The sequence below is a fragment of the Mustela nigripes genome, chromosome 4 (genome assembly GCF_022355385.1).
Source record: "Mustela nigripes isolate SB6536 chromosome 4, MUSNIG.SB6536, whole genome shotgun sequence".
Taxonomy (NCBI): Eukaryota; Metazoa; Chordata; class Mammalia; order Carnivora; family Mustelidae; genus Mustela; species Mustela nigripes.
In genome coordinates this window covers 162,464,094-162,489,673 of record NC_081560.1, presented here as the reverse complement: position 1 = coordinate 162,489,673, position 25,580 = coordinate 162,464,094, and the positions used below count along the sequence as shown (strand labels likewise).

At 56.1% G+C, this 25,580-nt stretch overlaps 1 protein-coding gene across 2 annotated transcripts; it reads left to right on the top strand.

Annotated features, from left to right (window-relative positions):
- Positions 1-3,525: 3,525 nt before the first annotated feature.
- LOXL4 (lysyl oxidase like 4) lies at positions 3,526-22,816 on the top strand. 2 transcript variants are annotated; one of them, XM_059398313.1, is made up of 15 exons: positions 3,526-3,668; positions 7,430-7,738; positions 8,290-8,468; positions 9,367-9,572; positions 10,930-10,968; positions 11,114-11,300; positions 12,158-12,341; positions 12,520-12,674; positions 13,343-13,510; positions 14,755-14,917; positions 16,951-17,194; positions 18,277-18,392; positions 19,064-19,200; positions 19,503-19,614; positions 21,768-22,816. In XM_059398313.1, the coding sequence occupies exons 2-15, from the start codon at positions 7,465-7,467 to the stop codon at positions 21,833-21,835; spliced, it is 2,232 nt and encodes a 743-aa protein (XP_059254296.1). In that variant the 5' UTR covers positions 3,526-3,668; positions 7,430-7,464; the 3' UTR covers positions 21,836-22,816. The 2 variants fall into 2 exon arrangements, with proteins under 2 accessions (XP_059254296.1, XP_059254297.1); XM_059398314.1 differs by lacking the exon at positions 7,430-7,738.
- The last annotated feature ends 2,764 nt before the right edge of the window (positions 22,817-25,580 follow it).

Sequence of the window (25,580 nt, the reverse complement as noted above, 5' to 3'; positions counted from 1 at the left end):
TGTCAAAATGGTCAGTTCCCCTCCCCGTGTCCTGCCCTCTGTCACCCCGGCCACGTCTGTGAGTCAGCTCCCATCAGGTTGGCGCACAACTGAGGACAGAGACTGTCTGCTTCAGCTCTGTGACTCCTCTAGGACCTGACGCTTTGAGAGCATTCATGCAAGCTTTCATGGGCGAATTCGTAGGGAGCTGGGATCAGACCGAGGCCTCAAGGACAGGTAGAATATAAGAAATGAAGTCAGAAGAGGAAAGAAGGACAGGGAACAGGAGGAACAGCAGTGGATTCCCCATATCTTATGGGCAAGAGTGAGCCATTGAGGATTCTTAAGCTGAGGCATGACAAAATCAATCAGCGAGGACTTACTGAAGTCAGGAGCAGCCAAGATGCAGGAAGATAGGAGTTTGGCCCTTGGACGTCAGAGGGCATAGATGCAGGAGGGTCTACCCTGGGATGGGCAGAAGGACTTGCCTGAGGCCACACAGTTCAGACAGTCAGAGCAAGAGCTCAGATTCCCCCAATCCCTAAACTGTAAAGTTTCCTCCATAATGAGTCTCCAAGGAAGTGGGGCCAGACTGAGCCTTGAAGGCCATGGAGGAGGAAATCTTGCCCAACAGCCAAGGCACTGGGTACTCTAGCCAGGTACAATACCTGGGGTACTGGCAACAACCCAGGACACAGTTTTCTGCAGGATACCTTGGCCTTCCCATTTGGAAGCATAGGCCCTGACTTGGGCAGGTTTGAGGAACACACCATGGGGGAAGAGACTCAGATACTTTTCAACCTCTCAGGTCCTCACCCTGGTGGGGAGGCAGAGAGTGATGCTTTTACTCTGGGCTCTGGGGGGGCTGGGGGAGGGGAGACGGGATAACTGCTGACACCTGCCCAGTGCTCCATGGTTCCATGACCTCCCACTTTCCCGTTTCTCCGCTTAGTGAAAGTGGTGGGAAAGACAGATCCCCCATCAGCCAAAAGATGAGTCATCGTCAGCATTATCGTAACAGGAGCAGGTCTAGCCATTAGCCATCCTTCCAGGCACTTCTTCCACGAAGCCTTCAATCCTCCGACTCCCCCTGCCCAACCCCCTACAGCACCTGGAGCCCAGATCTAACCGGGCTTCTGCTGCAGTTCGCTGCTGGCTACTGTCTGCAGATAATGGGGTGCGATTCTGGCCAAATCACTTAACCTATCTGTGGCCCAGTTTCATCATCCGTCAAGAAGGGTGATAAAAGTGTCATCTGTGGGGATTTTCAGAGAATTAAATGAGATGATACCCAGACCAACCACACCACTGTTATGACGATGACAACGACAATGTCTCCTCTCTTGGCTGATGATGGGTCTGTCTCCCCCACCACCCTGCAAAGTCCTTGAGGACGGGGATCACATCTGGCTTGTTTGTGTCTCTCAACACCACACAGCTCTAGCTCAGGCATCAGCACGAAGCAGGCCCATTTATTCCAATCGCCAGCAAATACTGAGCATGTGTGATGCCCCAAGCCCTGTGATGGACTCTGGGTTGAGAGATAAATGAGAAGTTCCAAGGGCCCCCAGAGTCGAGGCAAGCATAGACCTGCGTATCAAGAGGTCCTTGGCTCTGGCTGAGGCTGTGAGCACAGTCAGGTACAAAGGAGGAAGCAGGCAGTCTCCATCAAGCCCAATCTTATTGAGATGAACTGAACTGTCCCATCTGACCCCCATAGCAATCAAATTTAAGGGTGAGGAGATGGCCATTCAGCTGAGAAAATCTCCCCAGTAGTAAGCCACAGGCCTGAGCCTGGGACCCAAGCCCCTCACTTCTCAATAACAGAGGCTCACAGTGACCCCCTCCCCCCTTCCCCAGGAGATTGCTTCTCAGCCTCAGCCTCTGCCCAGTGCTTTGTAGGTCAATGGACTTCCGGGCAACACATCCATTCATTCCCTGGCTCTAGCCAGGGCCAGCCTCCAGAGTATTTTTAGTTCTGGGCAGTTGGGCCTGGGCGGGTGATCGGCAGCAGGTGGAGCCCTCCGTGTTGTTCCTGGCTCAGCATGAGAAGTGGCTGGGATTGGGGAGGGGGTTGAGGCATACCTGGCACCCTAGCCCACAGCTGCCTCATTGTCCCCACGGGTGGAGTTGGGCTGCTGCTGCTACCACTGACCCAAGGCTGGGAGCATTCTTTCCTGTTGATTCACGCAGGGAATGCTCTGGGCCCTGTTGGGGTGGGGCAGGGGCACTGGAGGGACATCTGGGACATGAGCAGCCAGGGGTGGACAGTAGTCCTCCAGCAGCTGGGTCAGTGTGACCTGGCTGTCCTCCAGGAGTCAGAAAGGTCTACCTTGCCATCCTAGCCCTTATCACATTCAGCCTCATGCCTTGTGGTGGTATTTCCTAACACGTCTGTCTCCGCCACCAGACTGGGAAGCCCCCCCTCGCTCCCCCACAGTGTCTAGCACTCCAGCACCCTGTCTAGCAAAGAGGAGAAAATCAATAAAGATTTGCTGAATGAATGAGCCTTTGGAAGGACACTCAGGCGAGGTTAGGGAAAGAAGGGGAACCAGGCTGTACTTATCTGGACCTAGGGAGGAGATTGGGAGGCTGGAACTCTCTGCCCATTTAATAGACAGGGACACTGAGGCACCAGGAGGGAAGAGGACCATGGGAAAGAATTTGGAGGAAAGGGGCTGGGAATCCCATGCCTGGGAGTTCAGCTAAGTTGATTGGTCCTCCCCTCTTTCAGCCTTTTCTACTTTCGTTTTATTTCACAGTAACCCCTAACTCCAACCCACCCTCTGCACATACCCTCCCCCCACGGGCCTGTCAAGGGCCAGCAGGGCCTCATTCAACTGTGTAAGGAGTTGTAGAGAAGGACTTATGTTCTGCCATTTACTGTTTATTACTGGGGGAAGCAAGTCAGTCGCGTCTCTGGAGGCTCAGTGTTCCCAGCTGTGCAATGGGCAGACCAGAGACCACGCGCTCCCGGAGTACTCAGTACATCTGGAGGCACCAGGGCAATGGCGAGGGCCGCTTGTTACTCCAAAGAGAGCACACCTGCATCCCAACCTCATTTGAACTGAGCCCCCCACTCCCCGCTCACCGCTCCAGCCAGCAAGAGGCTCTGGTGTCTTGTGACCACGAGGCACTTCCTTGTGAAGGAAAACTGTGCTTTGGGCACGGACACCTCCCTGTCCTCACTGGATCTGGGGATTCGGGATGGGGGGGGCAGGTCACCCGGTTTCTCGGAAGACACTGCGCGGGGGACAGGGACTCCTGAGGCCACAGGCAGCCCAGGCAAACGCAGCCGCTGGCGCCCTGCCGCAAGGCCTCTCCCGGGGACTCTGATCCTCCCACAGTCCCTCCTGCTGCAGCGCGCCCGTTTCCTCCGGGGGGAAACAGCCCCTCCCGACCCCCCGCCGCCCCCTGCACCTGGCCACCCCAGGACTTCCCGGGCCGAGCCCCGTGGACCGCCCGGGGCACAGGGCAGAGGCGCGGAGCAGCCGGCGGGGCTGAGCGCCCGCCTTGACCGGGTCCGCCCGGGGGCGGGGCCTGCGGGGCCTCCTCCGCGGGCGGCGGCGGGGTGGGGGGCGCCCGCGGGCCGCAGCGGAATAAAAGGGCCTCAGGGCGCCCCGGGAGGCCCGTCAGCGCTCTCATCCCGGCGTCCGGCCCCTGCCCGACCGTCCTCTGTGCTGCGGCTGGTGAGCCCCCCCCTGGCCCCTGGCCCCGGGTCTGTCTCGCGTTGTCCTGTCTGTCCCACTTCTGTCTCTCTGTGAGGCTGCCAGCCTCTGAAGGTTCCTGAAGGCTGGGGGCTGGGAGAGGTGGGGGTCCCATGGGCAGATGGCCTAGCCTCCTAGTCGCTCACCAACCTGCTTCCAAGGGAAGTGACCAAATTAGGGAGCTTGGCCCAAGGCCCGCCCAGGGTGGCTGGCCCTGGCCTGCCTGGGGTGCCTGCGTGTCTTGTTTGTGAACATGCTGTGGGGAACCATTTCTCTGCCCTCATCGAGGAAGAAGCAAGGGAAGGGGCAAGGTGGGTTCAGATGTCAAACTTGTGACTTGGGGGACAAAGAGGCAGGGTACATAAACCAGAGATGATTATGCTGAGGGGTAGGGAGACAGCAAGTGCAGGTGGGCAGAGGACTTCAACCGCAGTATGTCCCGTGCCTGGCCAGGTAAAGCTCAGAGTCATTTGCTGGCACTGCTTCAGGTCACCATAATTCGTGGTCCCAGGGAGGGACCCCATCCCCCAAAGGGCTAGAGAGAAGGGGCTTCGAGTGATCCCAAGGCTGGTGCACATGAGGGCAGCCCCCCTCCCCCAACCATGTTCTCTCCTGAATATCCTTGGGCATTACCAGCCCTTTCCAGGGGGGCCAGGTCAGGCCAGATGCCAGCGTCCGCTGGGAACACCTGAGCAGGTGCCTGTCTGCATCAAGCTGGAGGGATCCTGGATGTCACTCAGTTGCACTCTGTTGGCACCACCCCCAGTGCCCTTACACTGCGGCTGGGTCATCAATGAGCCTGCAGCAGGGTGGAATCTCATTCATCCCCCTGCCTCCTTTCCTCCTCCTCCTCCTCCTGGATCCAGCGTCCAGGTCTCCCGCGGCTGAGAGCCTGGCTTCTGGAGCCGGGCTGCCTGGCTTTGAATCCTGGCTGGGCAAGTTACTTAGCTTCTCTGGACCTCAGCTTCTCACCTATAAAGTAGAGATAAGTACTCCGTAAATAGTTTCAAATGTATTACAATAATTAATTATTAACTATCCCCCAACCTTCCTTCCCCTACACTGTCCCCTTCTTTGCTTGTGAAGAGAATGGCCACTTCTGAGGCTGTTGCCTTCTTGAAGGGAGACTTCTCAGCTGGGTGGTCTTCCCCGTGCTGGGCACTGGAGGAACAGTTTTGGGGAGATGCGGTGGAGGCTGGGTATGGAGACAGCGAGCAAACACTGAGTGCTGGGGCGGTGGGAGGAAGCTGGGAGGGCTTAATGGAGGAGGCAGCATCTAAGCTGGAACACCTGTAGGGATTTACCGATCCAAGAAGAAGGAGCAGTGAGAGCAGAGGCCTGGATGTGGAAGCAGAGAATGGACAGAGGATGTTTGGGGAATGGTGAGAAGGCAAGTTTGGGGTGAGCAGAAGCTACAGAAGGTCCTGTGGTGGCAGGCAGGCTGGGAAGAGGGGTCCTCCCCACATCTGACCCTCGGTTCCTGCTGCCACCTGTTCCCCCTTCTGGGGCCACTCACATGGAAGGGAACTGTCCTCACCCAGATCCCAGCGTCCTGCTGCAGAAGGCCACCCCAGCTCCAGGCAGGCCTGGGACTATGCTCCTCTAATGAGAGCTCCAGGGTGCTGCGGGACATCAGCCCACTCCGTGGCCCATCATCGCATGTCACGGGGAGCAGGAGCCCTAGTGCCACCCCATCATTTTATAGGTGTTGCACCGGAGTCTCAGAGAGAGGAAAGCTCCTGACTCAAGTCACATAAGGACTTGGTGCCAGAGCAAGGAGCATCCTGATTCCTGGGGGATGGGGCAAGGGTGGGGGGTGGGGTCCTCATTCAGGTCAGACTCAAGGTGACCACTGAGCCCTAGCAGCTGGAGGGCTCTGAACCCAGTCCTTTTTCTCTTGTCATCTGGGGAAGGTCCTTACCCAGAGCGACTTCATTTTGGCTCAGTCCCTAGCTGTCCACCTCATCCTTAGTGGGGCAACGTCCCAAGCAGCCAAGCACAAGCCGCTCATGGTGACAGCCCGTCAGGAGCCCCCGCCGGCTCCAGAGCAGAGAGTCACATAAAGAAAACAGTGTTTAAGTCTGGAAAGGAAGTGCAGGAGGGATCACGGTGGGAAGAGACTTAACCACAGCACCCGGCCCCAGGGAGGGGAACCCGGAGAACCTGGGCTCAGAGGGAAAAGAGGCAAATCTGGAGGATGTCACAAAGAAGGGTCGTGGGGACTTGCTGCTGAGTTCAGATATGGCCTCTCTTCCTTCTTTATCTGAGACGGGCTGGGACCACCCCAGCCCAGGGCTCCCCAAGGGCCGTTCCTGCTGCTGTGTGATAGTTACTCGTCCAGGACAGCTGCTCTTGTCAGCATCCAGCGTGCATCCGTTCGTCTAAGCTTCACGAGAATCCTATGAGGTCCTTGCTATTTGGTATCCCTGTTTCACGGAGGCAAAACTGGGGCATTGTGCTATGAAATCACCTGCCCAAGACTGCCCAGAAGTGGAATGAGAACCCAGACAGCCTGACTCCCAGTCTCTCCCATTAAGCATGGTGCAGTGCCACCTTGCAGCCATGCAACCATGGATATTTACTAGGACCACCTACGTACCGGCCTGGCACTCTTCTGAGCACTGGGGGCATGACACAGAGACGCTGTCCCTGTGGAGCATAAGTCCTGAGCCTATCTAGTGTACTTCTAGGAGCCCCCTCCGGCCAGCTCTGGGCTCACCAAAGCCAGAGGATTGGTGGCCGGAGGGGTTGGGGGCTGTGTGCAGGAAGGAATAGGACTGAGGCCCAGCCAACATAGCAGTCTGTGGGAAAGGGAGCAGCAGGGGGGCCCTGGGAGGCTCCCCCTACCGAGACTGACCAGCTACACAGGACCCTCGGGACAGCAGTGGCCATGCAAGAGCGGGTGTCCCCAGAATGAGCTCTCTTATGACTCCAGTGCAGAACAGGGAGTCAAGGACATAATGTCCTCCATCATGTCCTAGACTGGCATCAACTCCTCACCGGCTGCAGAGCCTGGCAGGGGAAGACATCGAGCATTGGTGACTGCAGACCCTCTGGCAGCCCTCATCAGCCATGACCTCTCCCCCATGCCCCCCATCTCCTCCCCCTGACCCCATGCCCAAGACCAAGGCTGCTCATGTGTGAGGGGGAGAAGACCCACCCTTAACCTCACCCCTCTAAGGACCCAGAGAGCAGCTGATTATAGGCTTCTGGAAACAGGAGCCTTCTCTCTGGCGTGTACTCACTGCCTACAATTTTTCTACGGCCCCTCACCTCCTATAGGATGAAGAGCAGACCATCCACAGGTGCACAAGGCCCCCAATTGTCTGGCCCCAGCCCATGCCTCCACCTTCACCGCCCCCTCCCACCTACATACAGGACTATGTCAAGGTCAGCTATTTATTGAGAGCTATGTGGTAGGCTTGTACTAAGCACTTTAAATACAGTGTTTTATTTAACACTAACAACACTGAGACAAGGATTATTATTCCCACTTTATAGATGAGGAAATCAAGACTCAGTAAGGCCAACTTAAACTTCCTCAAGGTCACGTGAACACTGAATAGTGGGTTTCAACCCAGTTTACCAGCCTCCAAACCCAGACTCCATCGATACCACCGTAGACACGTGCCCATGGCACACACACCCTTGGAGGGGTCCTGCCATCTTTTGTCTCTGCCTGCAGAAGAAGCCGAGCTCAGGGGTGGAGGTGGTGATCACCGTCACGTTTGCTCCTTCCCCAGGTGCCTTGGCCCCAGCTGCCCTCGAAGTCACCAGGATGTGGTCCCTACCGGCCGCGCTCTCCCTGCTCCTGCTGCTGCTGCTGCAGGCTCCCCCTTGCTGGCTGCAGGCGCTGAGCCCCGTGAAGCTGCGGCTGGTGGGCCCAGGGAGCAGGCCAGAGAGGGGCCGCCTGGAGGTGCTCCACCAGGGCCAGTGGGGTACCGTGTGTGATGATGACTTTGCTCTCCAGGAGGCCACCGTGGCCTGCCGCCAACTGGGCTTTGAAACAGCCCTGACCTGGGCCCATAGTGCCAACTATGGTCAAGGGGAGGGTGAGTGCCCGGTGCTACCCAGCAGGATGATGAGGAGATGATGGTCGGTTGTGCTCCGAGGCTGGGCTCACTGAGGCTTGCGCACACTCCTGCCCACACTTTAATACCCAGCTCCGGTGGCCTCCCCTGGGAGGCATTCCCTGAGCACCCCAGCTGCCATTGCCCCTGCTCTGACCTTCCCGCAGTGAGGCCACCACCCTTCCCACCCTCCCACCCCCCCGCTGCCACCCTCGTCCACTCTTACAGAGTGCCTGGCACAAGGGAGGTGCTCAGCAAATGTCACTGAGTGGATGAATGGACGGAGGGATAGGTGGACAGGTAGATCTGATTGCTAGACCTACCTGGCATTTTCCAAAAACAGATTCTACCTCCTCTTGGCAGTGGGTAGGGTTATAGATACCAAGATCCCAGGAGAACCGACTCCCCTCCCCCACCCCTACTTTCTACACAGGCTCTGGAAGAAGACAGTTGATACCCGTGGGGTCCTAGGAAGGAGGCACAGTCCACAAGTGCCTCTCTGTCCCTAAGCACCCCCCTTCCCCTGCTCTCAGGACCCATCTGGCTGGACAATGTACGCTGTATGGGCACAGAGAGCTCCCTGGACCAGTGCAGGTCCAATGGCTGGGGTGTCAACGACTGTAGCCACTCAGAGGACGTCGGGGTGGTGTGCCACCCCCAGCGCCACCGCGGCTATCTTTCTGAGAGCGTCTCCAATGTCCTTGGGCCCCAGGTAAGGAGGCGGTTCAGGCCTTGGCCCGAGCTAAGGGTTGAGTCATGGGACATAGAGCCTCCTGGGTGATGAACCCGGAGGAAGAAGGAAGAGAAAGGGAGCAGCAGACTGGGCTGAGAAATGTCCCCGGGGACCCCACCTCCTGTTGGTGGCCCGGAGCAGGTGCATGGACAGAGGCCCCGCCTGTAGCAGGCCAGGCTGGGGAACCGGGGGGGTCTAGGCTGGGGTTGCTGGGGATTGCTGAAGCTGCTCCCCATAAGGGAGGCAGGAGGGGGTGCGGGGCTGCCTTACCCACAAGGCCGGCCACAATTGCTGCCTCTTCCCAGCACAAACAACCCCGAACTAAAAACAGCCCAAGCCAAACAACAGAAGCGGGCAGGGCAGGTCCTGGCCCTTACCCTCCACTGCTGGGCAGCCCTAGCCTGAGGACAGCTGAACCTGGCCCACAGATGCAGCAGACCAGGGTGCTGTCGGTGGTCTTCATGGTCTAAGTCACCCCAGACCTGGGGTCCTCTGGGCCAAGGATCCTGCTGGTAGTCTCAAGCAGCGGGTCTGTGTCCATCTTCCGCTCTCCCCAGGTGGCACAGAGAAGGTCCCTCTGCGTCCCGTGGAAGTCTCCCAAACTCCAAAGGCCCCGAGCCTGATCCCAAGGAGGGCACAGTCCTCTCTTGAGTTGAGGGGAGGAGTGCAGACAGACCAAGGTTCTGCCTCGTGCTCACTGTGTGGCCTTGGCAAATACTCGTATCTGGGCCTCTGTTTTCTGACCTGTCCAGGGAGGGCCAGGGTTGGGGGGTGATCTTTAAGTGTTCTGAGCCCTCGCCTGCCCATATGAAGGTCTGCAGCGGGCTCAGCAGGGGCAGGAGGCCTGGGGCCCTTGGTAACCTTATGAGCCCTGCAGGACCAGCGGCTGGAGGAGGTGCGGCTCAAACCCATCCTTGCCAGTGCCAAGCGGCACAGCCTGGTGACCGAGGGGGCGGTGGAGGTGAAGTACGAGGGCCATTGGCGGCAGGTGTGTGACCGGGACTGGACCGAGAGCAACAGCAAGGTGGTGTGTGGCATGCTGGGCTTCCCCAGCGAGGCACCTGTCAAAAGCCACTACTACAGGTAAGGAGAACCAGTGGGCAGAGGGTCGTGGGGGGCGTGGGGTTGTGGAGAGGTGGCCGAGTGTGTGCATGCCTGTGCGAGCTATACACACGTGTTCCTGTGTGTGTGCGTGTGTATGCATGCGCCTTTGTAAGGCAATGGCCTTACAGAGTCCAGGGAGATGTGCAGGGCGGTGTCTGCTGCAGGACACTCCCTGGGTGTGTGATGGGGAGGGAAACAGGCCCCATGGACTTTCCGAGTTGCGGGGCTCTCAGAATAATGAGGACTGAGGATGAACTTGGAGACCCTGGTAAATACCTAGAAAGGGTCAGAAAAGAAAAACAGCCCTTGCTAGTCTTATGGAGAAGCTGAAAACAACTGAATGCAAACCCGCATGCCTGGTTAAAAAGTGGACTTGACTGAAGATGCTTCTGGCCGGACCCACCAGGACAGACCACCTGAGCCCCGGGTCTCAGCTCTGCCAGTAACACGCCATGGCCGTCGGTAGGGCCTCCGGGCCTCGATCAGCCAGTCAGCAGGGAATGTCCTCTGCTCTGATCTGGGCCAGGCTTTGACTGCTGCGCATGTGAGCAAGGCGGGGGCAGGGGGGGGGCGGGGCAGCACTTGGGAGACAAGACATAAAAACACTCTGTCCAAAACGTGACGGAACTGTCGCAAGATTGCATCAGCCTCTGAACGACACCAGCTCTGTGCCAGTGAAAACTCTCTGTGTTTCTCATCAAGGGAGACACCCCCCCACACTTTGTCTGTGTGGCCTCCCCTTGCTTACCCCCAGTCAGTCGAGCGGCTCTTAGATGGGTCTGCTCCCTGGGACCAGCCACGTGGCTCCATCCCTGGGGACGACTGGGATGTGGGCCCCTGACTCCCCACTGCCTGGTAATTGCACCTCTGGGCCCGGCTGGCTCACCCACCACCCCCGAGGAGGGCAGCCCTGATTATAGCCTCTGGGTGGGCAGCCCCTACCAGTAAGCCTTCAACTTGCTCCTGCCCCCAGAGGACCTTTACGCTGGGTCGCGTTTCTCGGGACACTCCCTGTAGGCTCCCGTCCATCTGCATGGGGAGAGGGCGAGCTGGGGGGCTGCCCACTCAGGGGCAGTCCAGTGCCGAAGAGACCCCAGTTTGCAACTAGTTGAGGAGGTACCTTGCTGGGCCCCGCTGTTCTCTCTGGGACATGGAGATCACCGGCGTCTGTGACAAGACCACGCTAAGAGGGCTGCTGTGCGGCTTGGCATTAAAATAATGCGGGCGAGTTTCCAGACGGAATCCCCGTGCAAACTCAAGGACAGCCATGAGAAGCCAGGGCACACTGGGTATTCAGCACTCCCTCCATCCCCCCGACTTGTTTTCTCCCATCTAGGAGAGTCTGGAATTTGAAGATGGAGGACCCCAAATCTAGGTGAGGAGCCGCATCCCGAGGGGAGGGTGCCGAGGGGTATGGCACGAAGGGGCAGGGCACATCCCTTTCTTCCCCGGTGCCTCAGCCTCCCTGATCCCCAAGCTCCCTCAACCCCTCCCCACCTTCAGGCTCCCTTGTCTTCCAGGTTGAAGAACCTGACACAGAAGAATTCCTTCTGGATCCACCGGGTCAACTGCCTGGGGACAGAGTCCCACCTGGCCAACTGCCAGGTGCAGGTGGCCCCAGCTCAGGGCAGGCTGCAGCCGGCCTGCCTGGGCGGCATGCACGCTGTGGTCAGCTGCGTGGCGGGGCACAAGAAGTCCCGGGCAGAGGTGGGTCCCACTGCGTGGCAGCAGGAGTGGGTGAGCGGGACAGGCAGGGAGGGACACTCCGGGACAGGCCGGAGTGGAAGGACCAATCGCCCCCATCGAGGAGGACTTGGTGCAGACTGGGAGGAGGAGAGCGAAGCCTAGCATGGTAAAAACGTGGGATTTATTTAAAAGGAACCGTTTATAACCCGCCCATAAATGGAAAGCTGACATCACGGGCCAGGAATAGCAGGTAACCATAAAGACAGTAATTACATCGTAGCTCCAGGGTTGAGGCCAAAGCTAGTGAACCTGAGCCTGGCCCTCTGTTAGAAAAAGCAACAAGCAAGTGCTGGTGAGGTGTTACGGACATGGCCTCCTGGCAGTGGGATAGCGTTCTCCGTGAAACGGAAGGACTGGAGAAGGTTTCACACGGAAGTCACTGCCCCACCGTGTGAGTCAGCTTCATTCATACCACGTCCCTGTGCGGCTTGAAATCATCTCACGGATCCCGCTGGGAACACTGATCTAGTTTAACCCCAAGGATAAGGAAGGAGCCAGGGCCAGACGACAGGAAGGGGACCCCCCCCCCCCCGGAAGAGAGCAGGTAGAGGGTTGTGAAGGCCAGTAACCCCAGCTCCCAAGGCTCCCTTGTTACCACTGTGGCCCCTGCGGTGGCTCTTTGTCATGAGGGAGGGCGCTTATGAAGAACGGCTTACTGGTGGATTCAAGGCAGTAGCTCTGAACCACCAGAGGTGGGACTGGAACCCTGATCATCAGCTTACCTGCGGGAAGGGGCCTAGCCCAGGCTCCCCACAGCAGCTCCGCTGTGCCCGGTGCTGCCTCCTCTGCCTGACCTGAAGCTGGTTTTCTCCCAGCAGGAGCTGAAGGTGCGCCTCCGCTCGGGGGCCCAGATGGGAGAGGGCCGTGTCGAGGTGCTCATGAACCACCAGTGGGGGACGGTCTGTGACCACGGATGGAACCTCATCTCCGCCAGCATCGTGTGCCGTCAGCTTGGCTTTGGCTCAGCTCGGGAGGCCCTCTTTGGGGCCCAACTGGGGCAGGGTAAGCGAGGAGGCCTGGGGTGGGGGGTAGGAGGCTGTGGATGGGCCACTGTTCCGTCCCTTGGTGGCCCTGGTGCTGAGGCCCAGGACAGAAAGTTCTCCCCGACGATGGGGGAAGTCAAAGGGGGTAGGGTTCTAGAGGCGGAGCTTTACCTGGCACCTCCCCATCTCCCCGCTAGGCTTGGGACCCATCCACCTGCGCGAGGTACGCTGCAAGGGTTCTGAGCGGACCCTCAGTGAATGCCCCTCACTGGAGGGGCCCCAGAATGGCTGTAAGCATGAGAATGATGCTGCCGTCAGGTGCAACATCCCTGACATGGGCTTCAAGAATCAGGTGAGCTCAGCTTCCGGCATAGCCTCCATTGGGGGGGGGGGGCTGGAAGGCATGGAGAGCACCCCAGGACACCACATGGAGCCCATGGAGAGGGGGTTCTCAGAGCTAGTCTGGAAAGCCTCTCCTCTAAGCTTCCCCTGACTGGCCCATGTGTCCTCAAGGCCAGGGTCTGGCCTTCAGAGATGTCCATGGCAATGGGGGCCCTTCACGCAGATGCGCGTTTCCACGACAGGTGCCCTGTGAGGAAGGGGGCTAGGGCAGAGGACCCCAGTGCTGTCGGTGCTGGGGAGTGTCACTGCGAGGCTGCACGGAATTGCCAGAGTTCAGGTGTCATGCGGACAGTGGACAAGTCACTACTGTCTCTGAGCGTGGATCTGTCTTCTGTCAGTTGGGGTTAATTGTCTCCTGGGGTTATTATGAATGCAATAAGAGATACGAAATCCTTTTGCACCTGGCAAGTCATCGCGAATGGTAGGGGCAGGCACCTTGAGTCCGACTGCTCTAGAGGTCAGGGACAGCAGGGACTCTCTAGCTAAGTATCTCAAGTGACAGAGAGAGAGATAAAGCCAGAGAAGGGGAGAGCCAGCCGGGACCCGGCTCCAGGATTGTAGTCCTGAGCCCTCTGCCCGAAGGCCACTGTGCTCCTCACACCCCTCTGACCGCTGCAGGTGCGCCTGGCTGGCGGGCGCAACCCCCAGGAGGGTGTGGTGGAAGTGCAGGTGGAGGTGAACGGAGTCCGGCGCTGGGGGGCCGTGTGCAGTGACCACTGGGGGCTCACCGAAGCCATGGTGGCCTGCCGACAGCTCGGCCTGGGTTTTGCCAACCACGCGATCAAGGTAGGTCTCTGTCTTGCTTCCAAACTTCCTCTGTTAAAAGTGCGAACAACTCATTCATGCATTCATTGATTAGTTACTGAGTGAAACTGGGGGCCGATGCCATGCTGGGGGCTGGGGACAGTGTGGTGAACAAGACACAGCTCCTGTCTCAGGAACAGTCAGCGAAGTGGGGAAGGCGGTCATTAACAAAACATTCATGGGACGCCTGGGTGGCTCAGCTGGTTAAGCGGCTGCCTTTGGCTCAGGTCATGATCCCAGCATCCTGGGAATGAGTCCCACATCGGGCTCCTTGCTCAGCAGGGAGCCTGCTTCTCCCTCTGCCTCTGCCTGCCACTCTGTCTGCTTGTGCTCACTCTCGCTCCTCTCTCTCTCTGACAAATAAATAAATAAAATCTTTGAAAAAAATTAAAAAAAAATAAAAACATTCATGCAACAGGCCCATACTTCCGTCTCTAGGGAAGAGGACTTGAGGCTCAGCAGACCAGGTGGGGAGGGGATAAATAGCCCACACGGGGAAAGCTTGACCCCACTGGGAAGATCAGGGACTGGGGCCGGAGCGGGGCTGTCAAGGGTGTGATGTGGGAGGGAGGGAGCAAGAGGCTGGCAAACGTTCAAAGTCCGCAATGCAGATGTCTCAAACATTTCTTCTGTGCTGTTCGGCACACTGCTGGAGCAGCAAGAACACTGACACTCACTGCAGCAGCCCCGCTGAGAGACGATGCTGGCGTGGCCCAGACTAGTGGCCGTCCTGGGGGAGTTGCGGGTAGATTCGAGAGGGATCCGGGAAAGAAAACCACAAGGCCGTGGAGTGGCTGGGTTGCCACAACGTCCTCTGCTGGGTCCACACTGTTGGTTGGGGGAATGCGGGCACCCTGCCCCTACTAGGAAATGGGACTTGTTCATGAGCACCGCCACCCCCCACCCCCCAGCTGTGGGAAGCAAAGCTGAGTGGACAGCAAGGGAACGGGACTGTCCTCTTCAACAGCTGAGGGCTGCCATGTGGGTGAGGGTGGGGCAAGACCCGTGGCGGGAGAATCTCCCTGCCTAGATCCATGGGAGAAACTTCTGCTGCCGGAGGGGTGCAAAGCAGCAGGGACTATCGCCACGCTGGAGACTTTCAAGCTGGGGCCGGGCACAACCAGATGGTGGCGGTCCAACGGGGTTCCAGCATCAGACGGGCGTCGGAGGGGATGACTCCAAAGCATCCCTCCCCCCTGACCGGGCGCCGCCGGCTCTTTTCTCAGGACACCTGGTACTGGCAGGGGACGCCTGGGGCCACCAACGTGGTGATGAGCGGCGTGCGCTGCTCGGGCACAGAGCTGGCCCTGCAGCAGTGTCAGAGACATGGGCCGGTGCTCTGCTCCCACGGCTCAGGGAGCTCCTCGGCCGGGGTCTCCTGCACAGAGAGTAAGTAGCCCCCACGGCGCCGCCGCTCCCCGCCACCCCAGCCTGGCCAGCCCACACCGCCCGTCCTCGGGGAGGGCCTGGAAGGGTCGGGGGTGGAAGGAGGGCTGGACTTGGAGCAACGGCCCTGCCCTTTACCAGCTGTGGGTGCCCAAGTCACCCATCCCCTGGGGACACAGTCCTGCCCTACCTGGCTCACAGGGTTATGGTGAGGATTAAAGCAGAGGATAGGGGAACACACGAGGACGCGCAGTCATGTTTTTCACTTTCTGTGTTGTGAACGAAAGTTGAAAGAAAAAAAGAAACAGGTGAGAAAACAAGAGAATGAGTTAGACTTAGTAAGGGCAGTCTTTTCTGCTGGGAATTCTATACACACGCAGTAGGCCACAACCACGTGTCCTCGTCTTGAGCTGTGGGTCCCCCGGCAGGCTACAGGACAAGATGGTTCCGAGGCAGGGGTCCACCCCACGCATCCGGGTGCTCGGGGCAGCCGCATCGGTCTGACACCTGTTGACCAGGTCGACGCTGAGATACTGTATCTGGTCCCGAGGCTGCGGTTGGCACCACACCAAGCGGCCACTTGACCTTCTCCCCAGCCAGGCTTGCACGCCAAGACGTCCTTGACCTTTGTCAGCGAGCCTGAGCGCTCTTCTCCGTCCCGCACACCTTAGAAAATACCGGGTCCTCATGACACACCCTCACAGCAGGGAGCTGTGGCACCAGCCTGTGCCTTCCCAGCGCACTCCCCAGCCTGGGACCCCTGTACCCCTCCCTCAGAGCAGCAGCTCTCAGCCTGAAGGCTTCTGACATTTTGCCATGGGCGAGCATGGACAGGCAACCTGCCCACTGTGTGACCATCCCTATTTCTCCTCTGTGATCTTTCTCATTCCTTTTCTTCTTTGCCCTCTCTCCTTCTCCATCTCTCTGGAAGCTCTTCTCCTTCTTTCCCTCAGGAACTCAAGGGTTTGCCGTGAGCAGAGCCTAGGAATAAGCGCAGGACCTTCGGGAACATTCGGTGATGGTCCAAGCCCCCTCTGGCCGCCCAGCCCAGCCCCCGCTACCACCCACAGTGCCCGCCTGCCGAAACTAACCAGAGTCCCATCTCACTGTCCTCAGCACATAGACTCTCACCCAGCTGATGCCTCTCCCCAGATCTGAACTGTCACCCCGCTCTTGCAAGGCAAAGTCCTGAGAACGGGCAACTTTTCTCCCCTGATGCTACATGGTAACAGCAGCAGAGCTCCACTGGCATGGGGGCAAGGACACATGGGGCTCCAAGGTGGGTGAGAGCCCCAGTGGCAGGAAGGGAACAGGCATTTCCGGCACGATGGACGCTTATGCACAGAGAAGCACTGGGAATGTCATCAGGGAAGAATGCACAGGACAGGCCAGTGCGAGTACCCAGGAGAGCAGTCAGGTTAGAACAGGGACCCTGCGGGAGACACGGGCCTGAAACTGCAGCAGGGTGGACCGAATGGCAGAGCCCAGGAGCAGGCTCAGAGATGATCTCTTCCGGCTCTTCCTGCCTGCCCTCTCCCCTCCGCGCCCCTCCCTTGAAGGAACTGAGACCCAGAGAGAGTGACTGAGCTGGGGAAGCCAAGCTGGGCAGCAGGGCTCAGGAGGGGCTGTGTGAGTTAGACCACAAAGAGGCACTTGGAAGCTGAGGAGCATTTTACAAAGGAAATACCAGCTTACATCGAGGGCATGCTTACCCGACAGTGACCTGAGCATGTTATGGGTACTGGCGCTACTGGCATTATTACGATCCCCACCATAGGGATGAGGAAATTGAGATCCAGAAGCTTAAGCAAGTCACAGAGCTAGTGAAAGGTGTGGCCAGAAACAAAGCAAGACTTGAACGCTGGCAGCCGACTCCAAAGCCGTCATGCCTAACCAGGGCCCGGGAGTGCTTGAACCCACCTTCCCTGACTCCTGTCCTGGGGAGAGCCCTGCCTGCCCTGCTGGTAGCTCCCCCAGAGAGCCCCTCTGCCCAAGAGCAACACGGCTGCCTCCCTTCCTTTCCCCTGTGGCCGCAGGCGCTCCAGACCTGGTGATGAACGCCCAGCTCGTGCAGGAGACCGCCTACCTGGAGGACCGGCACCTCAGCCAGCTGTACTGCGCGCACGAAGAGAACTGCCTCTCCCAGTCTGCTGACCACATGGACTGGCCCTATGGCTACCGGCGCCTCCTGCGCTTCTCCTCCCAGATCTACAACCTAGGCCGGGCCGACTTCCGTCCCAAGACAGGACGCCACAACTGGATTTGGCACCAGTGCCACAGGTCAGTGCTCCCTCACGCCATGGCTCTCGAGGGACAAACAGCCAAGTCCAAGAATCATACCAGTGTGGTCTTCCCCTGACCCTGGGCGCTCTCCTGGGAGGGCTGCGCACTCTGAGAGCCTTCCTTCCTCAACGCCTCACTGGCTTTGCCTCCAGGAGCCAGTAGGGAACTGCGGGGGCACTGGCCATCCCTGCCCTGGATGTACAGCCCTTAACGATGCTCATGGGGTGCACTCCCCCAGCAGCGGCACTCATAGTCAGCAGAGCTGGTCTTTGTTAGAATGATATGGACAATTAATTTCTCTGTGGTGGAGCTTAGGCCTTGTCTTTAAAAGCCACATAAAGTGAAAACTCCTAGAAACCTGGAAACCCAAAATAGACATCCCAGCCAGGATGCTGGCTCTGCAGAAAAAGCTTGCTGGCTTCTGCAGCAGTAGAGCAAGGCCACCCAGAGAAAAGTGGGAACGCAGGGACTGAAAGGAGACAATGGGTTCTCTTTCCTATCAGGAGCCTCCAGCCCAGACAGGAGAGACAAGGCCTGTGACAAAGGCAGAATGGGAAAGTGGTGGTTTCTGCCTTCAGGATGCAGCATGGGTGGGGAAAGCGGAGTGGAGCGGGCAGCAGCGTTGGGACTTGGCCTTGCTGAGATAATAAGCACCTTCCCCTGTAGCAGGAACAGAGTTGTCATCAGGCCTGGATTGGAAACAATGGTAGCAATTTGGTCGCAGGCTCCCAGGGAGCAGAGTAAGCACCCCTCCTTGGCAGATCGGCCCGAGGCTCGTTCCTGGAGGTGCCCCTCCCTCCTGCCTTCGATTGGGCTTTGTGGCCAGGCACCGGCCTCCTGGAGGCTCACAGGGCTGTGCTCTCCCCTCCTCCCCTGGGTCCACACCGGGTGAGGGCAGCTGTGCCTGGCTGCCGGGCAGGGGGGTGCCAGAAGGTAGACCATGGTCCCAGGGATCCTGGCTTGGTGAGGGAGAAGGGTGCTGCCCTGACGATACCGTTCCTCTCTGGATAGTGACGGGGCCCAGCGCCTCGGTCTGGCCTGCCGACTGCTCCAGGCTGACAGCGCTTCCTTTCCCGCAGGCACTACCACAGCATCGAGGTCTTCACACACTATGACCTCCTCACTCTCAACGGCTCCAAGGTGGCTGAGGGGCACAAAGCCAGTTTCTGCCTGGAGGACACACACTGCCCCCCAGGTAGGCGGATCCCCGGCCGCACAGCCTCCTGGTGTTCTCTTCCTCAGCCCTGTCCCAGTGAGGCTCCTTTACGCCCTCAGCCAAGACCCCCTCAGGCACCTGGAGACTCTGCTCTGGCAACAGTCAGCACTCAAGGCACTCCAGAAAGATCGGTGTCTTACCTCCTGACATCTTAGGTGGAAGGTCCCTGCTGCTGCTGCATTCCCAGCATGCTTTGTACCACCTGTAAAGGCTTTATACTCTTGGTTTTGGAGAAGAGTTGCAGGCCTGTTTCACTTTGGCTAAGTTCTCTGAGGACACGGGTTGTCTAATTCCTGTTTGCAGTCCCACAGTTTCTAGCCTTTCAGAATGGCGTGGCAAACGCTCGCTTTTCAGAGGGTCAGAAGGATGTAGGGCTGGAACCTTCCACCCATAATTCCTAGCCAACAGGAGTTCCACTAGAGCATCCAGAGAAATCCTATCACATATGGGGTTTGCTACTGTGCTGGATTCATGGTTAGTAGGAATTCAGGCTCTGATTCCCAGGCAGGTTATCTAACAGAACCGCAGGTCCCTTGTCTGATTCCACCGAGGGAGATGACCAGTGTGAGGATTCCGTGTGTAGGGCCTGGCTTACAGGGTCCTGAGCCCCTCCCCCATGCTTCAGTAACCATTGGTGCCCTTCCATACAGGACTGCAGAAACGCTATGCGTGTGCCAACTTTGGGGAGCAGGGAGTGACTGTCGGCTGCTGGGACACCTACCGGCATGACATCGATTGCCAGTGGGTGGACATCACAGATGTGGCCCCTGGGAATTACATCTTCCAGGTAAGGGGGCTTGGGGATCCCCCAGAGGAACTCCATTTCCTGCAGATATTCCAAGTCTCCCTGCAGTCTCATGAGGGAAGAGTTTCACAAATAGGGTCTCCAACAGGATCCCGAGGACCTGGGTTTGAGTCTTGAGTCAGTGGACAACGTAGCATAGGAACGTTAATGCCTGCCCTCTGGGTGCCTGGAAGGACTAGTGAAGCGAAGGGTGTAAACACCCTTTGCGAGACTGCGTGTAATGTAAATGATGATCACAGCCACTATCGTCACCTGTTTTCACTTGTCCCCTTGTCTCTCTGCAGGTGGTTGTGAACCCCCAGTTCGAGGTGGCGGAGTCTGATTTCTCGAACAACATGATGCGGTGCCACTGCAAGTATGATGGGCACCGGGTGTGGCTGCACAACTGCCACACAGGTAACCACGAGCCCTCGTAGGGCCAGCCACCTATGGGCTCGGGAAGCTGGGAGCCCCTGCCCGCACCCTCCATGGGGCTGGAAGGTTGATGTGGAAGGTTAGGGGTAGGACAGAGATGAACATCCCTTGACATCTTCATAGGTCCCTTTCTAGACCCAACTGGTGACACCAGCAGCCTCACCCAGTCACAACTGACTTCTACACCCGTCTTTGTCCTTAAGGCTGTTTGGATTATAAACTCAGTCTCCCATCTGTCCTGGAGTCTTTTCTGTTACTTCAAGCCAAGTCTGGATTTCTCTTCCCCAGTCCCGTTATTGTTCGCCCTCCCTTTCGTATGGTCTTTCTTAGTCGTGCCCGTCCTAACTTGACTGCCTCACAGGCAGAAGGGGAGGTCCGCCAGCTCTGTGTTGCTGTCTCCAGCTGGGATCACGGAGCACAAGAAGGTGGCCACAGAGAACAGGGCTCAGGATGCTTACAGGATTGGTCGTATTGGACAATGGAAGAAGCAGATTCAGTAAGGGACAGAGTACGGAAATGGTTGCCCTACTTGTCTGTAGAGGAAGGTAGCAGTCCCTCCTCTGGCTTCAAGTTACGAAATGCCTGAACTTGCTATGGGGTGTGTGTTCGTACCCACACTTAGCACATAGGGCAGGACGGGACTGGTTTATTCAGTCAACAGACACCGAAGACCTACTTTTGTGTTGAATACTGTGCCAGGCACTAGGAAAATAGGAGTAAAATGTGGAGCTCAGTGTCAAACAGGGTAAGCAGGCATGCCAAAGGATAACCCCAATACTCCTGATTATTCCAAACCCGTAAGAACTAATGCTGAGCAGGCACAGTGAGAAAGCAACAACTTGAGAACTAGCAAGGTCTCCCGGAGGAAACGATGCTTGAACCAGGTTTCAAAGGAGAGGCCCAAGTCCAGGAAGAAGGGAAGACTAGAGAACGAGCACAGGATTTGGCCCCCGGAGGCTTCATTGGGTTCCAAATCCAAGTCCACCACCTTCTAGCTGTAAGATTGAGGAATATCTCAACCTCAAAGAAGTTTTCTTTTTTAAAATGGGGGAACTGTGTACTTCAAACCCACTGAAGTGCTTTGCAAGGCGGGGTTATGATAGGTCTTGCTAAGAGAATGACTCTCCTGTGGATCTGGGAACCACTGACCAATTTTAGTCAAAGGGGGTGCAAAAAGATCAGATTTATGTTTTCAGAAAGGTCACTATAGCAATGGATGCAACACCGTAAGAGGAGAAAGAGGAAATAGTCCAAAGATTCAAAATTGTGTAACTGAGTAGGTTTTGCTGCCCCAAACTGAGACAAGAACATCAGTTACCAGGGACTGGAACCTAAGGCTGCACAGTGGAGAGAGCCTCCCAGAAGCTAGTGGTGCGCTGCAAGGGATCCAGGGCGGCGAGGGAGGAAAGAAAACAGTGCACTTTTGAGCACCGTAGGGGTCCTTGCACAAAACAGAGGACATACCAGGTGAGAATGCAGTTATTTAATGAAAGGACTGGTGTGAAGAGGTGTGAAGAGGACTAAGGAAATGAGGGTTGTGGAGGCATCTGAGGATAAGCCAGAGTGGGAAATCGTTCATGCCTTTCAGCTTGAAGGGGCATAGGGTGTCCTAGAGGCAGGTTAAAGTTCAAGCTTGGAGGGAGAACCTGACCCTAGCAGGAGGCAAGGGAGGCCACCACCACAGGAACAGGGAAGAAATACACCAATGTCTCCCTCCTTCTATCCACTAATCTTCTGCTGTTGCTTCTCATTGACCTAAATCAACCAGAAACAGAGGCTGAGGAAGCCAGAGGGAAGCTATCTAGAGCACAGAGAAAACAAATAAGGGTAGAGAGTGAATCTGGGATGGTGGGTAGGCAGAGTATCACCACAACCCTTTCTACTCAATAGCCTGTTCTTCCTGACGTGCTTGAAGCTACACAGCAGGGTCTGTTTCTACAAAATATTTATGCCTATGACTGACCTGATGTAAAGGGTGAGTGGGGCAGAATGTAACTTGTGTGTGTGTATGTGTGTGTGTGTGTGTGTGTGAGAGAGAGAGAGAGAGAGAGAGAGAGAGGGAGAGAGAGAAATTGTCAGGAGGGGCTAAGAGCATGGGAAGGCTGGCTTCTTACCCGTTCTCCTTTGGTCCACAGGGGATTCCTACCGAGCTAATTCAGAGCTCTCCCTGGAGCAGGAGCGTCTCAGGAACAACTTCATCTGAAGCCATGACTGCACACTTCCGGCTGCTGCCCACACACCAGATACCTCAGCTTATTGGAGCCATGCCCTTCACAGAGCCCTAACTCAGAGGGAAAGGGGTCAGTGCCAAGGGGCACCAAGAACCGCTCAGGAAGCCTTTTGATGGCAAGGCCATCAAACCAAAATGGTACTGTTCCCTCAGGAGGACTCTGGGCCTGTCCCCTAAAGGGTCTTTGGTCTATGGTCTATGGCCTCCAGGCTTTGTTGAGCTGAGCTCGTCTTCCACAAGGAGACCCAGTCCTTACTGGATCTTGCCCCAGAGTTCCTGATTCAGGAGCAATTAGAGATGGACTATGGCTCAGTCCCCCATTTGAATGGTGCTTTGCAAATGTCTTGGAGGAGTAGGGGACAAAAGGATAAAGATACATGGAAGATAGGATTAACTCTGCTAAAAGCTCAAAGTCACAACTGGCAGAGATGCTGATGAATCCAGGCCCTCATTTGGTCTGTGCTCCTTTAGAACTCACCTGTTATTCCTAAGAATCCACTCTAGTGCCTTTACCTTTATCCTACCCACATATGGGTGTTTCTATGCTTCTGGAAGCATAGGCCTCAGGCATCCCCTTATCTTCTGATGAGCCAACACCACCCGTTACTGAGTGCTTGAGAAGGGGCAGGATTTGCAGAGCTGGCCAGATGGGGCCTTCCTACAAAAGAGCTAGAGAAGGCCAAGCAGAAAGATTGCTGCGGTGGTATGGACTCCAGCCCTTGCCAGGGCCTTGCCATGGAAAAAAAAAAAAATATATATATATGCCATGCCCCTGGCAGGCAATCCAGTCTCCCTCAAAATCACTGTACGTCTCAGGACTGGCCTAAATTTCAGGTCTCAACCAAGCTTCTGGAGTGAACTTCGCATGGAATAAATTAGATACACATAAGAAATGATTTTTACAGGTTTGATGCTCTAATCCCAATAAAGGTTGCTCACTATGGACAGCTATCATGACGAGACTGGCTCTTTGCAGTTCCCAGCACACGAAGTCTAACTTCTTCCACTCTTGCTGAGCTGGGGACTAGGCTGTGTGGGGGACACACTACTCACAACAGTCCTACTACATTTCTCCGATATTAGCCTATCATCTGCTTCCCAATTCCCTCCCAGGCTCAGCGCTGAAATGTGGGTCAGAAAGGTCAAGGGATGAAAGGGAGGAGGCAAGCAGGAAAAGTCTAAGGACTGTAAACTTTTGTAACGGAGGCTGTAAAACCAAAGTGAGCGGCAGCAGACGGGCAGATTTACAACAGTACTCCCCTCCCCACGCCACGAGCGCCGTCCCCGCCTCAGGGAGTAACAAGGGACACGATCTGCAGTTATCCTCTATGAATACACAGACGTACTTTCTTCCTTCTCTCCTACCTTCTCTCTCCTCCACTCCTTCATCTCCTTCATTAGGCAAAGGGAGCATTATATCTTGGCATGGCAGTTTAGGTAAACAAGGGAAGGACTGATTTCCTGTTGGACCCGGCAAACATCGCCCGAACAGTAACAACATTATACTCGCACATGCGGCTAATGGTCTGTGAAAGAATGTGCAGCCCGTGGGGGAGTGTGTGGCGACTGATGACTACATTCAGGCAGGGAGGTGACCCACCGCTTCTTCCTGGATCCAGTTTCCAAGAGAGCCAGGAAACGCAGGCCAGGCAGCCAGCCACTGGCTCTGGTCTCAGTCTTGCTGCCCACATCACACGTTCGATAGATGCAGCCAGTTCCAATTCTTGGAAAAAGCTATACAAGGGCTGTGCTGTTATACCACCGAGTTGAAAGGGAAGGACATAGGAAGACTGCTGGCGGGCATGACTTGTAACTAGATGAGGAATGTTAACAGAATACCAACCACCAAATTCCAGACAGAACCAAAAATGTCGGAAGATTTTCACTTCAGCATTCTTTAGTCTCACAGAGGCTGAAGGGCTGGGAACCTCAGCTTACTAATTAGAAGCCCAGTTTATTTCTATTCCACCAAAACCTTCACTCTACGGGGAGCATATCAGAACTCAAGGGAAATATACCTTTTTACTACAAATTCCAGGTGACACTGGGATTTAGTCATTTTACACGAAGCAACAAAAACACCTTGCAGAATGCACTCACTGTCTTCTGGAACATCTAACAGAGGAGCCAGAGGCAGCTACGGGGTGTCTCTGGTCAGCTCTGCTTGTGAAGGCACGGGTTAGATGGGACCAGCGATCTGGTTCCCTTCTGGACAAGCTCAGTGTAGTCCTTGCTGGGCCAGGGAAGCTCCTCCTACCTCCACCCACTATATATCAATCCCAACGACTGGAAAAATAGAACTAAAAAGCATATTTTCTACTAATGGTGGAAGCACCAACACTCCATAGCTTTCAGTATTAGCTAAAAACAAATCCCTTTTCTGGGCCTAATTATAAGGATAAATCTGAAAGTTCGAGGTGGCTGGGAAAAAAGCATATTCTACTAGCCACATAGTACACAGAATCCGAATGAGAACAGTACCTTATGGAGTTATGAGTAATACAAGAAAACTGGGTAATGAACATGTGGCTCTACGTTACCATTAATGAGGCCCTTAAAAGCCAGAATGCTATCAGTAAGGGGGAGCACCTCAAAGACAAGTGATAGGAACAATCATCTTTTTTACTCCCCCAGGTCACTCTTAGCTTTGAAGAATCAAAACAGAGCAAAGGTATACCTCAGAGAGAAACCATTCAATGTGGAGAATTTGCTGCCTTTCCAATGTAGTCATATCATTCAAACAGACCTGCCTGTCTTAGAGGAAGGCTGCTGCGTGAAGACCGAGAGCACAAGTCCTCTAGCTGCCTGCCAGAGAGAGGTGCCTTGGTCTAGGCAGTACTAGGACGAGGGTCAAGAGAAGGATTTTTTTCAATGCCCCAAACGTGAAAAGGAAGCACTGAGTATGAACAAGGGACACTTTCGGAACTGACCAAGAATGAGAAAACAATGCTGAGGAAGAACTGCAAGAGGGCTCCAAGACCAGAGAGCAGCAGGGATTGCCAGGTCAGGGCTAAGAACCAAGGCCAGCGTCCTTTGAGGAACATTTGAACAGAGCCCCCACTCCACCATGTTCTAGGCAATGCTAATACTCCATCATTGTCATGGGCGTGAAATCATACACATAGGCTCTTGCCCTCAGTGAAAGCACGGATGGGACATTATTTCTTGCTACCTCAGCCTCTTTAAGGCCTAGCGCTGCCATTTCTTCAGCGAAGAACTTCTTTCGAAAAGCAATGAGAATGCAGGCAGAATATGAATAAAGCCTAAATGGTGGCTCAGACTCGTCAGTGTCCTTTAGGAAATTTCTCACTGCCCAGAGGTGTTTTTTTTATTCTGGCAACTCTTCATTGTAATGGATGGTTTGGTGTCGCTTGCCAAGCGCCTCTGGCACAGGCTGGGAAGACGATACCAAGAACTTGCCGAGTGCCAGATGCCTTCTGCAGAATGTCAGGCGTGACAGAAACAGGAGGAAGCCAGAGGCCAGGGTGGGGGTGTACAGGGAGGGCAAGAAGGGGAGGGGGGCTATTGCACACCAATCCCAAGAGACGCATGTTTGCAGTATACTCTGGGGCAGACAGAGGAGCAGCGGACTACTTGGTGTGGCACAATACAGCCAGCAGATCCACTGAACCCGTGCACAGCACCACAGGGATGGATACGAGGAGAGCTATTCTCCAAGTTTTTTGTGGAAATGACAACATTGACAAAGAGAGTGATG